General features: G+C 48.5%; 1 protein-coding gene across 2 annotated transcripts in view; it reads left to right on the top strand.

Annotated features, from left to right (window-relative positions):
• The first annotated feature begins 319 nt into the window (after positions 1-319).
• The window catches only part of GNAO1 (G protein subunit alpha o1), a 149049-nt gene continuing 134969 nt past the window's right edge, over positions 320-14399 (top strand). For both annotated transcript variants that reach the window (XM_075040356.1, XM_075040355.1), the window contains exons 1-2: positions 320-1026; positions 1128-1170. In XM_075040356.1, the coding sequence (XP_074896457.1) occupies positions 909-1026; positions 1128-1170 (161 nt within the window). In that variant the 5' untranslated portion in view covers positions 320-908. The remainder of the gene's footprint in view (positions 1027-1127; positions 1171-14399) is intronic.

Genomic DNA, 14399 nt, shown 5'->3' on the forward strand with positions numbered 1-14399 from the left:
CCCCGGCCGGGCGGCGGGGAGGGCGCTGCAGCCCGGCCCGGACCCGGTCGCGGCGCCTCCCCTCAGGAGAAGCCGCGGAGGGGCGGCGGGCCCAGGCGGGCCCAGGCGCGCCCCCGCCGGGACCCCCCTCCCGCCCCTCCGGCGGCGCCGGGGGGGCCGCGGCGGCCGGGCCCGGCCGTGGGGAAGCGAGCGGCCCCGGCGGGACCGGGACCGGGACCGGGACCGGGACCGGGACCGGGGCCGGGGCCGGGGCCGGGGCCGAGACGTGGGCCGCGCCGGGGCCGCCGCGAGCATGCGCGAGCCGCCCGCGTCACGGGAGCGGGCGAGGCCGGCGGGAGCGCGGAGCCCCGGCGCGCCCCCTCCCTCTCGCCGCCGCTCCCGCCCCTTCATTCGGCTCCGCCGAGCGCTGCCAGCGCGCCCCGTCGCCGCCGCCCCGTTAGAGACCCGCCGCCCGCCGAGGAGGGGAGAGCGCGACAGCCGGGAGCACGGGAGAGGGAAGGACCCTCCCCCCGCCGCCAACCCTCTTCTTCTTCTTCTTCCTCCTCCTCCTCCTCCTCCTCCTCCTCCCCTCCTCCTCCCCCGCCTCCGCCTCCCGGCCGGGAAGAGCTCGCCGCGCCCGCAGCAGCCCCGCTGGATGCACTGAGCGCTCGGGCGCGGGGAGAGGGGCAGGAGGGAGCCGGGAGCCCCGCCGCGGAGGCGCTGCGCTGCCCGGAGGCTCGCGGCCATCTGCTTTAATTCTTTTCTTTCAATCCCCCCCCCGCCCGCCGGTGGCTGGCTTTGCCCCTGCCTCCTCCTCTCTGCCCGCGGGAGCCAGCCGAGGCGGCGGCGGCGGCGGGGGCTGCATTTTTCCGCCCCCCCCCTCTTTTTTTTTTTTAATTTTTTTTTTTTTTTAAATTTTCGTCGCCGCCATGGGATGTACCCTGAGCGCCGAGGAAAGAGCCGCCTTGGAGCGGAGCAAGGCCATCGAGAAGAACCTGAAGGAGGACGGGATCAGCGCCGCCAAAGACGTGAAACTCCTCCTGCTCGGTGAGAACCCGCTGGCGGCCCGGTCGCCCCCTCCCTGCCCCGCGTCCCCCTCACCCGCCTCCTTCCCCCGCGCTTATCGTCCCTCATCTCTCTTTCAACAGGGGCCGGAGAATCGGGGAAAAGCACCATCGTGAAGCAAATGAAGTAAGTCCCGCGGGGGAACCCCCCGGGGGTGGGGGTAAAGGGGGGACACACACGAGTTATCGGCCTTAACGGGAGGGAGCACGGAGCGGGGGCTCGCTGAGGTGAGTGAGGGCCGCGGGCGCCATGTTTACCTGAGGGGACCGCGAGGGCGGGAAGGCAAACGGCGGGGGGAAGGCACCGCCGCCGCCGCTCCCGCTGCTGTTCAGGGCCGATGTGGTGCTGAAGTGTCGCCCGGCGGCCTCGCCCCGCGGCGGGGAAGGGGGGGAAGGTGGGCTGCGAGCTGCCGCTCGCAGCCCACCTTCCCCCCCTTCCCCGCCGCGGGGCGAGGCCGCGCAGATGTCCCCGTGAAGCGGACCGCTGTCACTTAAGCTTAATGTCGCCGTGTTATCTGCCGGCTCTGCGGATTTAAGTCGAGGCTCCCTATCGCTCAAAGCCCCTTTTATTGAGGTTTTAGCCTCTCCCTTTAATTAATGAAAGACGAGCTTGGACGCCCATCCCCAATTCCATTCAAACCCCTCCTGCCAACTTGGTCCGGGTCTGCTGATGGTGCCCGAGGTGGCTTCCAGAGCCCGGGGCTGCTTCTGGTTGGGGCTCCCCTACACACACACGCTCTTCCCTGTGCTTAATTAGACGTTACTGTGCAATAAAGCAGCAGCGAAAAAACCCCACCGCTCGGTCCCTTCCAACACGTCACCGTGGCTGGAGTAATTGCATCCCATAGGAAGGCAGGTGCAGGGGAAGGCTAATGAAGGGGGTGGAGGTACTCCCGTGGCACCGTTATTCTCCCCCCCCCCCTCCTTTTTAATTAAAATACAACGAAATACCCCGGCCTCCCTCCGAAACAGGCATGATGGGCTGGTTCGAGGCGGGCGCCATCACGGAACAAGCCCGGGCGCTAGTCCGGGTTCTGGATTTCGGTGGGGGAGAGGCACGGAGCGGCTGCTGCTTTGCGATGCCAGTGGTTGCAGCGGGATCCGTGGCTGGGAGGGGCCCCCTCGGGGACGGGGGCTTGCTTAGCGAGGAGGAGAGGCAGCAGAGCTGGGTGTGGATGAGGTGCAGGGAGCGGGGGGGCGGGTTGCAGGCTGCGCTCCGCAGTCCCGGGAGCGGGTGCCTTTGCGGGGGTGCCGGGCTGTGAGCTGGCCGCCGCGGGAGCCGGGGTTGTGCCGGCCGGCGGGCAGGTCCCGGCGCGGCTGCAGCTTTCAGGCGGTTCGCGTGGTGGACAGCGCCCAGCGGGGACTCGAACCGCCGGCTCCGATGCCGCTTCGGCAGCGCTCGGCTCCTCCCGGCGGCGGCCGAGCGCCGCGCTCGGCTGCCTTCGGAGAGCGCTCGGAGGCGGTCGGGGAGAAGCCGAACGGGCTCGGAAATAGCCGAAGTGGCCGGTGGCCGCTCGGCAATCTGTTGCCCTGCACTCCGGTAGCCGCCCCGGGTGTACGTGCGTGTGAGTGTGCGTGCGCCGCGGGGGCAGATCAGGGCCTTCAGCCCAGCTCCTCTCCGGCCGGAGTGGCTTAGCGGGTGACCCGGATATTTCTGTATCAACTCTGTGGCCGCTGTGTCCATCCCTCGGGGGTTCACAGGGAACTAAACCATCATCCCCGCCCGAGGCAGTGCTTTTCCCAAGGCACTGCGGGGCTGGGAGGTCTCGCTGCGAGGAGGCTCGCCTCCAGTGCACGGCGGTCTCCGCGGCTTCTCCCACTGACATTTGTGTACCCTACTTCTCTAAAGGCTCCAAGCTTCCCCTTTCACGGTTTGAAAGGGGGCTTTCCACCCCGACAGTTTGATCTGGGGCTGCGGTGGGGTGGGTTTGGTCTGCACTTGTTTGTGTGCGAAAGGTGGATCAGGGGAGATGGTACTGCAGATGAACACCAATAAATTATTTAATCTCTAGGAATTGCTTCTGCGGAAGCATGCTGGAATGGCGGGTGATGGGGTTTGGTTGAAGGGAGAGGCTGTAGGTATCACAATAGCAGTGCAGCAGTGCATACACACAGAGCCCATAGGCAGGAGAGCAGGCGGTGACCACGCTGGCTTACACAATTAGTGTACAGTGACTCTTGTTTTCCAAAGAGCAGAGCTCTTGTTTTTTGAAGCAAATTGCATCAAGATAATAACCTGTTTGCTGGACTAGATTAGTATACTGAGGACTGAAATATACCCCATGTTTTTTATATATATATGTATTTTATTTTTATATATATATGCATATGTATTTATTTTCCATGAAACAGTCTTAAAGTAATGCATGCTAGGCTTGCAGCTTTGCATCTGACTTGAAAATGCCGAGAAGGCTGCTATGGTGAAAGGGCTCATAGTGTCGGAAACCGGGAGGCATCCGTCAGTGTGGAAACTCCAGTGAACTGTGCGGAGGCTGGGGTGGGGACAGCGGTGTTGCTATGAGCACGGCAGCAGGCATCTGGAGAGAGCCGCGCAGCCGTGGGCACCCAGGAGAGTGATGTGCAGGGAACAACTCAGGGAAATGAACATTTCTGAAAATTAATTTAAATATAATGAAGGCATTAGCATTTCACCTGGTCAAGCTCCATTAGACAAGCTTGCTGAGAACTTAATGAATTCTTAATAAAGATTAAATCGCATGTTCATTAGATTTTGATGAAAGAGACCGCTATTTTATTTTTTTAATACTGTGTTATTGGTGTGCTTCTAGATAATAAATCTCATCCTCATGAACGGCTAAAGCAGCTTCACACTTAGATATTGCCTTGAAAAGAAGAACAGCAATCTGTAGACAGATGAGAAAACGCTAAGACAAAGGAACAGAGAGCAGACATTGTTACAGAGGACTAAGAAGAGGTTACACACTGTCCAGTTAATCCTTGAAATAGTAGGTAGCAGGAGAAGAAGTGACAGGTAGAAATTACAATAATTTGAGAGTGTGGCCAGGATGGGGATTAAGATTTGTAAAATTAATTAAGGATATTAGTGAAATATTTGGAGATACCTTTCAGCTGGTGAGCAAGGAGTTACCCAGCAAAGAAAGAGGTACTGGTGAATGGCAGAGAGGTGGAACTGGAGGCTAGCGCACATCTCTCAAAACAGTGGCAACACAGGCCAGGAATGGCACTTTTCCTAGCACCCAAGGTCATTTTGACACCCTTAACCCTTGTGCTTTGACTACACCCATCTCGGCTGATAAGGTTTACTCGCTATTTTTTCACAACCCATCCTACACTCCGGATACTTTCACCCGTGCTTCAAAATGCAGGGTCAGGGCCAAGCTAGTCGGGGGAACAGTCCTGAAAGGTGTGGTTGTGCCATGCAAGCCAATGAGACTCCAGAGTGTGCCACAGTGTTCAGAATCAGGCTGTGACCAGATTCTACTTTCACTCAGCTTAAACTAAAAACCAGCTTTAACCTTGCAAATCTGAGACCTCCTTTGAAGATCCGAGCCAGAGGGTGAGAGTTACTGGATGAGAGAAATTTGTCTTTCACTCTCACTACCCCATCTCAGCAAATTCACTTTGATGTAGGACTGCAATGGATGCCAACACTTTTTAGATCTTATCTCTTGAAATAAATGTTGAGCATATGCAGAATTTGGAATATGTGATTTTCTTTTCTGGAATACCTGGATTGTAGCATGGAATCAAGACTGCTATTATTCTAGGATATTTGTGGGGGGACTTAGAACTCCAGTGAATGTGCTTGTTCATCAAAAGCCCCAGCCTAGGAAGACACCGAGCATATCTCCGTCTGTTACTGCTCAGCAGAATACTTAAATATGTGCAACGGTCCAGCAGTGAGCAGGGAGGGACTACTCGGGTGGGGACACCATCCGCTGCCATCCGCATGAAGCTTCTAGGGAACTCAGTGCTTAATCGTGCTAACACAGAAGCTGAGTTAGCTGGCGTGGCTTCAAAAACAAGCCTTTCCACCTACTCAGCAGCAGCCATTCTGGATGGTAAGCCGGGGCAATACTTCACCTTCCCAAACGAGTGGTTAGTGATGGCTGTGGCATTCAGGAGGAGACATGGCTTCACCTGCCCACAGGAAAAATCTTGTGTTTTGGGGTTTGGTTTTGGATTTTGCATCTGCAGAAGCAGCAGCTTCTGTCCCCTGCTGAGCTGGGAGGAGAGAGCTGGGTCTGGCTCCCTTTCACAAGATGCCAGAGCTTCCAGCCCTGTGTGTCCTCCAAAACAGCTGTGTTTCACTTCACCAGCAATGCTGACAGTACCTGAGTTGATAGGCTTCTTTGCTGTGCCATTTTTTGCAAAATGTTTTTATGTTATGTATGAGAAGAATGGGAATATGCAATTAGGAGAAAAATACACTAGCATACAACGCTTATCTTTAAATATCTACTATCTTCTTCCCAACAGCCATCAGTCCCAATAGCCATCTGATATATTGTTTTGACCTTTTTCAAACAGCCCCTCAAAACAGCCCCAGGCTCTACTTGCTCTCTGTGTAACTCAATTACTTATAATCTAATGAACTTCTTCAGAGTGAGAAGCAGTCCCCGCCCACTGGTTTTACAGCCCATCTCAACAATTTGATGGTAAATGCCATTGAAATGAAATGATGTGTTGTGAACACCCACTTGAGTGCTCTTTGCTGTATGTCTGTGTCTCAAAGCTGTAGTGATTTCACACTTGCAGCCCCTTCCCCCGGGAATACGTCACCCCATGGGGTCTTACAGTGTGGGGTTGCTTTGCCTCTGCAGCATGTTCCCAGGGAGAGGACTGCAAACTGTGTCTTCGTGGTCTGTCCCACTCCTCAGTGCACCTTTTCTGCCCCACGGCACTGGGTGTGGATCCCCACTCGGCCCCACTGCCTTAGGAACTGTTTGATGACAGTGTGAGCTGACAACCCAGAGGCACGAACCTCACTAGAGTGTCAGGTCAGGCAGAGCTGTCCTTCTCCTTCCTTGTCTCCTGCTCTGTTTTCCAGGATTTCTGTGGCTTAAGGCCCAAAGTAGGGCAGCGACAGGCTGCACCTGGGAAGTATTTGAAGTGGGTTTCAATAAGCAGGGGAAAGAGCTGCAGCTTTCTGATGAAGTTGTGTCATTCTCCCAAGACCTGCTCCAGTGCACTCTGCCTTGGCAGTGGATTTGGCGCAGTACGTATGGTTGTACTGTTGCTCTTCAGACCCCAGCAGAGAGGCAACTCTGGTGGGGCTGTTTTGGCAGTGAAACCTGTATCTACTAGTAAACCACCTGGTGCGGCAGTTCTGGGGTGTAGGGATGGCAGCTAATCAGTGCATTGCCTGCCTTGAGGAAGGCACGGTCTCCTGACAGGGCATGAGGGATCATCCCAGTGAAGTCTGCTGCACGAGGGGGTTCTCCGTTCGCTGCAGCTTTTTCCCCACCTCTTTCCCAGATGCTTTCTTGCATCCCTGGGTGCTGTGGGTGCCATGTTCCATGCCCTGCAATGGCACAGCACAGGGAGATCGCCTCTGAACCAGGCAGGAGTAAGAGCTGGGAGCAGCGGAAAGTGAGGCTGTTCATTTTGGCTGGTAGTTGCAAAGGGTAATCGTGTTTTCAGCACTTATTTCCTTCCTTTTGGATTATTAATTGTGCTTATAAGCCAAAACATTAACAACTGTAGTTCATTCTTTTATACTTAAGGTTCTTGTTGTTAGACTGAGAGAGATTTCAGAGAAAAGCAATATTAGCAGGCAAGACGGAGTACATTTTGGGTTTGGGTTTTTTCTTTTTCCTTGACAGTTCTTAATTTGTTTCTTGTTTTAGGGACTCATAAAAGTAAAAATATCTTTCAGTGACAACAGTGAACTGCATAGCTTCTCCTCTTTCAACCTACATTTAAAACCTTAAAAGAAATTTGCCTGTCATATTCTGACATGACACATCTAGTCCTGTTGGAAATGTTTTAGCAATCTAATGAGATGAAAGCGGTTCTTTTAATGAGCTCTGAAGAAAAAGACAAATCTTCTGTACAAGTGTAACCAGGGATCTGTTTTGTTTTATGGCTTGGCTAACCCAGAAGTTGTAAGAGACATTAGACTGAGTCATGACAAATTAAAAAAGGTCGTGGTTTTCCTTTTCAGTCTGTCCTTTCCCATCTGTCTGGGATACAATTTCATATCTGATGTGAGTTCTCCAGTATGCTTACCTGGGGAATACAGGGAAGATAATCGAAATGGGGGAGGAATGAAAAAGAGACAAATAATGGAGGTAAAGGCACTTTGTTGGCTCTTCTGCTTGGCCTGGTCAAAAGAAAGAGTGAAATGAAGAAATGCTTCCCTGCTGGCCAAGGCATGAGCAGGTTGCCGGTCACCTGGGGAATAAGACCCAGGCAGTCAATAATGTCTTACAGACTCATAATTAGCTGCCTGTAGTGGAGCTAGTTTTCTTAAGCCACTTTGCAGAGTTACAGCCTACCCCTGTAAGTATCAAGTTCCCTTGGTTTCTCCTGGATTTGCAGGATACAAAATCACAAATGAGGGTTGAAGCTGATGGATTTGCAGCCAGAAAGCCTGATGCAAGTGCAGGGTCTAAGAGCTCAATTTTGCAAATTTCTGAGTTCATTCACCTCCTGCTCAAGCTGTGAGGAAGGTGAAAAGCTTTTCTTACCAGCCAGCAGCAGCTCACACTGCACAGAAGGACCTATCCGTTACATCCTGAAGTCCATGGTTAAACCCTGAGTGCAACTGAGTGCAGAAGACAGGATTTGGTCCTTTATTCATTATGAGAGTGTGAAGACGAGCTCTGGAGGAGCTTTGGCAGAAGAGAATTGGCAAAACCTTCTCAAATTCAGGTGGCCAAGGTTTTTAAGAGTCTTGTCACTCTTCCTGGTGCAATTGCAAATCTCCTGAGATTTGCGGTTTTCTGTAGCGCCTGAAATTGCTTCTGTAGAGTCTGGACTCACATGATGACTGGGCGAGCTCTGTTTTCAAGGGTTCTTTGCTTCGTTCTCTGTTTTGTTTTTGAAAGAAAACTTCCAGCTCTCCTCACTTCAGAGAAAATTTTTTAAAAAAAGTCCTCATTCTAGCCTAAGGACTCAAGAATTGGGAGCAAAATAAAAAAACAGCCCAAATGAAGACAAGGAAACCAAATATATCTCCATTGCTTGGTTATTTTTGAAGCCTGTTTCCTTTTTTTTTTTTTTGCATTAGCAAGATTGAAACCAGCAACCTCACTTATTTCAAATCAATTTGAATGCTACTGACCCCAAATCCTCTCTTTGACCTCACTGGACTTTGGGCCAAGTTATTCCTACACTGAAGATGATATCTGTTCACTGTACAATTTTATGAGAACTGATGAATTTCAAATGTTTGCGTGGCACTTGGTGGGATACTAGAAATGGCTACGTGTCATTCACAAAAACAAACCCAGGAAACAAAAAGGTCTGGAAATCACATTGTAAAAAGCATTGGCACATTAAACCTAAGGCCATTTTTCTTGTCTCAAAAATTCTTTTATTTCATTCTTAGAGGGAAATACTAATGATTTTTGCCACAATTTTCCTAATGCTGAAGAAATGCTCTGCCTAATGTAAAAATGCCCCTAAACTGTTAATTGAATCATTCTCATTTTATATTTAAGACCATTCAGGCAAATGGCAGATGTAGGGAGGTTGGAGGATTGCAGTGCTGATTATAAGATGCTGTTAGGATTCTGCCTAAAATCAGAAAATGCAAAAGGCTGAAAAATGCTCCTGGATAATACAAAGCAAAGGAACTGATGGTTTTCTAGTGCTGAGCAAAAGGGAGAAAAAAGTCCTTTAATCCAAGCTTAATCATTGTGTGCTTATTGCGATAATAGAATAAAACTCTTGATGGAGGCATTTCTTAGCTTACCAATAAAAATGCTTACCCTCCCCAGCTTTCAAGTTCATCAAGAAAGAACTGAGGAACGCTCTCTCCGAAGGGAGCCTAGGAAACTGTGTAGTAAGCTGACATCACGCCTGTTTTCAAATTGCTAATCAATAATATTTTTGACATTGAAAGAGAAGGATTGGCAGAGCTGAAATTGCTTTGTTTTTCTTTATTCTTGGGCATGTCCTGCTCTGCTTGGTCACCAAAAATTATATCGGTTCATCAGCAGACCTTTCATCCGAGTATAAGATCTGCAAGCTTAAAACAAAGGAGCTGAAGTACACCAGCTTGAGAGAGAGAAAAGAGGTTGGGTAACACAGAGTCCTCGCACAACTTCACGAGTTTGAGCCATGGCTATTAGTAAACCTCCTCTCCCCCATCAGGCCATCCTGTGGGATTTTGTGTCCTCAGGAGCCAAAGAAAATTTATGGTATAGTCTATTTGATACAGGATAACTTGTGCAATCTTTGAACAGAAATTCTGCTGATTAACATTGCAGGAGTTGCTTTTGGGGAAAGGTTGGGAGATGCTGACACTAGTAAGTGTGTCAAGGTGCTAGTTGCCATTCTCTGAGAAAGCCTAAAGGTGTTGGCTGGCTGTTTAGGATAGTGGTGTTCAGGGAAAACTGGGAACAGGTTTCAGCAGAAGCAGGATCCAATGCTGGTAGGAAGTACAGGGTTTAATAACAAGGAAAGGGATTTTCTCCTCTTTGGCATGTGGCAGGCTACTTTGCATAGAAATGCGGGGGTACGTGTTTAGCATCGGAAGGCTGTGAGGGGTGTCTCCAGGAGCTGCTTTAGTGAGCAGAGAGGGGCTCAGCAGGCTTTCACTGGTCCAGAAGAACTCCCTACTCCAGAAGTACCCTATTCAGCGAATTCATCACTCCAGTGTTAGCACCTTGGCAGGGAGGCTGGGAATGGACGTTTCACCTCTGTGCATGTCCCTTCGCTGAAACATAACCCCCCAGTGCTTAAAACAGTCTGAAAGGCAGAGTAGTGACTCAACATGCTTTGAGGCTCTCCAGCAACTCCAGACTTGTATTAAATGCTCTTGTCTACAAGAGCATCATCAACAGCAACTTGTACACATCGTAACAATCTGGTACACGACTTGGAGCATTTCTGCATCAGCTGGGAATCGTTACAGAAGGGGATGAGATTAGAACAGGCCCGCATTGAGGAAAATATCACTTAAATGAAAAAAATGTATACTACCTCCTAGCAGAATTTGGTGATTTATCCTTTCCTTGTTAGAGCTGATTGGAGTTAGTAGCTCCAATTTTAAAGCACTAAGCAAAAGTGCATAAGAAGGGCTGAGCGCACAAAATGGATGTTAGGCAGAATAGTCTAGATAACAAATGAGAGCTTTTATTGCTAGATTTCTGGAGCTGTGGTATGCGGTAGCTCACAGTGATGTAGTGATGTTTCCTCACTGCCAGTACAGTGCTCCTTTTTCATTACAGCCCTGTGCTTTGCTGCCTCAGTAGTGTGGACCTTGCTGTAATCCAGCTCCTGCCTTTACAGCAGAGGTGGTGGAGTTACCTCATTTTGACGGCTCTCAATGAAGTAGTACCATGACTATATTTCTGGAGGAATTTTGTGTGGAACTGATGCAGGCCAGCTCTGAGTCTCTCCAAAGTTTATGGTGAGATTTTCAAATCACTTCCAGGGCACCACGATGTGGATCTGCGTGCCCTAATTTGAGATCACGATAGCTAAGACTACGTGAATTTGTCATCCTCTCTCTTGCTCATCTGCAGCTGGCGTGGCAGGGCACGTGTTCCTCCATAGCATGGAGGTTTCTGCTTAGCTTTGTCCATAGGAGGGACATACCATCCTCGTAATGAGTTTTAAATGTAACAGAATCAGTTGGCTACTTAAGTAGTGCAGAACTGAGCTTTTGATTCAGTATATTTTGGGAATCTGTTCTTATTTACTCACAGCCTCCTTACATCTATAAGCAGTGAAAAAGGGTATTATAGCAGGGGTGGTTAAAGCTTGCTGCAGCTAAACCAGCTATTTCCACTGGCCAAATAGAGCTCTCTCCACGTGGCCTTTGGGAGCATGAGAAATTAGTCACTTGTTGGCAGGTTGGTAAGGTGCACTGATGCTCATGGGGCTCGAGGATAGGCATTACTCCAACACTGACTGATGGCATCGGGGTCACATTAAAAAGAGGAAGGGCCCCCAAGATCCCCATCCTGCCAGCAGCCCTGTGCTTGGTAGGAATTCCCCTGCAAGTGTGTTGCTGCGTTGCTGGGACCAGCGAGGTCTTACCTCTGCAGTGGGGTGGGATGTGCAGGAGAGATGAAAGCTGGTGTTGGCACTGGGGGATCCAGGTACTGCTAGTGAATCAGAATCTCGGTATGTTCCTTAGTGATATTGATGTCTGTTCAGTGTCTTTCACCATAGCTAATTATGGAAAGAAAACAACAACAACAACAAAGAAGAGGATAGAAACACCAAGAGAGAGCCCATAAATGATAAAGAATTAGAAATTAGTAATTTTCACATGGTTCAGTAAATAATTCAGAATTTAAGCTTTACTTATGTACTTTATTTATCTACTTCTTCTGTTTACCGATCCTTTCAAGAAATAAGGGGTTTTTTAATTCATATTTGGGTAAACAAATTGTAAAGTTTTTCCTACATGACAGAGCATGAAAATTAAATTATTACACTGGTACTTTTAGTACTGATCAGCAAGATCGAATTGTACTATTTGTTCCCATCTGTGATCAAACAAATAGGTGAGGCCTTTTGGCATAAGCAGTTATTCAGGATTAAATTTAAATTCTGATTTTTTTAAGTACTCTTGCATAGGACTTTGAAATAGGTTTTTTGAGGTTCCAGTAAAAAATAGAAAAAAACTTCTTACAAAGTGTCCATAACAATGATACAAACCCAGCCAAAGTGGCGTATTTAAATTCCACAGTCACTGGATAAATATACAGAGATTTTTAAAATAACCAAGATCATAACATTTTTATTGGCTCCCTTATTAACTTGGGCACAAACCCATGCAGCACAGAGCCTGTCTGAAGCTCTCTAACATATCCTGCTCTGTCTGTTCTCCAGGAGAATCCTCCTCATTCAGCAGAATTATTGTCTTGATCCTCCGGAAGACTTGCTCGGTGCTTAACTCTCTGCTGTCAGTTTTCAGAAGCACTGAGTCCCACAGCTGGCTGATTTCAAGACAGTAACAACTGCTCAGTACTGCTGACAGCGAGGCCACAGGACTTGCAGTGCTGCCAAATTAGAGATGCTACTAATCTGTATGTAGTTAAGTCCCAGTGTTAGACATAGCTCATGTTTCATTCACGCTCAGATCCCAAACCCCAGAACAATTGAGTTTTTTAATAATGTGCACATCAACATCAATGGGCTTGAACAGAACTGGGTTATTGCACACAAATAGGTTTGCGTGCACCTAAACTTTGTTGAAGACCACATCTTCTCTGCTTGTGCTGATTGCCACCCAAATTTAGTGTCACTTTGTGTATCCAACCTTTGTCCAAATATTCATCCTGTTTCTTATAGCTCTTGGAAAATAGAGATCAGGAAAAAAAAAAGATTCTGGTGGTGTGGCCTTTTTCATGCCACCCTCGTTTCCTTTTTGCCTCAGGTGCTCTCAGGTACCAGCTCTCAAATTTATTTTGGTTACAGTTATTTGCCATGTTACTTGTATCAGGAGAAGGAAAAAGTACTGTCTGGTTTTAGGAAGTGCAGGTTTAACTATAGCATTTTATATGTGTATTTAATGACTTCAAGAAATGAGGTTTTGTGAAATTATTTCGGACTAAATCTTGCCTGTTCCCTCTACTTGGTACTCACAAAGATGCATCTGAAATGCAGTGTTCAGTTTTGGGTCTCCTAGTAACCTGGGGCCACCAAGGTGTTTGGGGCTGGTGCACAGGTGGAGTGAAGGGAGGCTGAGGGAGCTGGAGAAGAGAAAGCTGAGGGAGATCTCACTGCTCTCTTCCACCACCCAAAGAGGGCTAGAGATAAGATGAAGCCAGACTCTTCTTAGAGATACACAGCGAAAGGACAAGAGGCAACAGACACCGTTTCATGCAAATTAAGATAGAATATAAGGAAAAATTGCTTCACGGGGAGGTTGATGCAAAAGTGGAACTGGGCCCAGGGAAGGGGAAAATCACCATCCCTGGGGATTTTCAAAACTCAACAGCACAAGGACCTGTGCAACCTGACCTACCTGAGATGGTCGCTCTGCTCTGGGCAGGGACCTCTACCCCAAGTTATTCAATGATTCTATGACAAGAAAATCCAAATTAGTCTCCTTATTCAATGTTCCTAACTTCTGCTTTAACTAAAGAACTATATCCCTCTACTTGGAAACCAGTTAAGGGACAATGTTGCGCAGCGTTACCAGAGTTTTCCCTTAGAATGCATAAAAAGTGAGGCTTAGCTGGGAATATTTGGTTACTGTTTTTAATTCCCTTTCACACCACTTTGGTTTGTTTCTTTGCTTCTAGGTTTGATTAACATCTCTTTTTGTTGGAGGTGTGCGTTTAAGTCACCTCTGTCTGTCCTTGCTCAGCTATGGTAGTGTGGTGATGCTTGTATGGTGAGGTATGGCAGTGCAGTGAACCAGACTCTGATGCTGATCTGTGTTAACGTAACTCAAAAGAACCCACAAACACCAAACCAGAAAGAAATGTCCATCAAATGCTCCCATAAGGCAGCAGTGTACTGAAGGTTGAGATGTGAGATTGTATTGAAAGTTTCGGTCACTCCTGGCTAGTTCTGTGTGTTAGGGCTTAATTTTTGAGGGTAAATCACTCACATTCAAAGGCTTTGAAAAGTAGTTTTCAAAAGTCTTTCTGTACCTTCAGGCATTTAAATGATGGGTGTTTTTTTCCAAACCAGCCTTATTTTCTCCTATTAGTTCCTGTAAAAGAAATGCAAATCTTTCACTGGTTTGAAATTTCTGTGTTGTTTTAAATAAATTTCCTGTGATCCACAACGCAGTGAAAGGGAAAGTGCAGGCGTTTGTAGCTGTTTCAGTGTATTTAGACCATCTTTTATGCTTTGGAGGTCAAATCCATTTAATCTGGTTATGCTATTTCAATCACATTTACATTTTTAATGCAAAGCTCAGGTTTGCTTCACACTAGAATGATCTCTCTGGTTTTGTAACAAGCTTTAGTTGTCCTGGGCTTTGGAGAGTACTCTCTTTTATTTCCCCTCAGCCTTCGACACAGACTTTGTAATTTATAAGGTAACTTTCTTCCACCGGTTTGCCAAAATGCAGCAGAAGCCTGATTACACAAGTGGTGAACAACAATTTGAAATTCCATTGTATTGGGAGCAAATTGTGAAGCCTGCATTAAAAGGCTGGTATTGCTGTGGTTAGCCTAACAGTGGTGCCCAAGGTGGCTTGCATAGGTCTCTGCTGCCCTTTAAAGGGAAGAG

This window comes from Buteo buteo, chromosome 11 (assembly GCF_964188355.1).
Source record: "Buteo buteo chromosome 11, bButBut1.hap1.1, whole genome shotgun sequence".
Taxonomy (NCBI): Eukaryota; Metazoa; Chordata; class Aves; order Accipitriformes; family Accipitridae; genus Buteo; species Buteo buteo.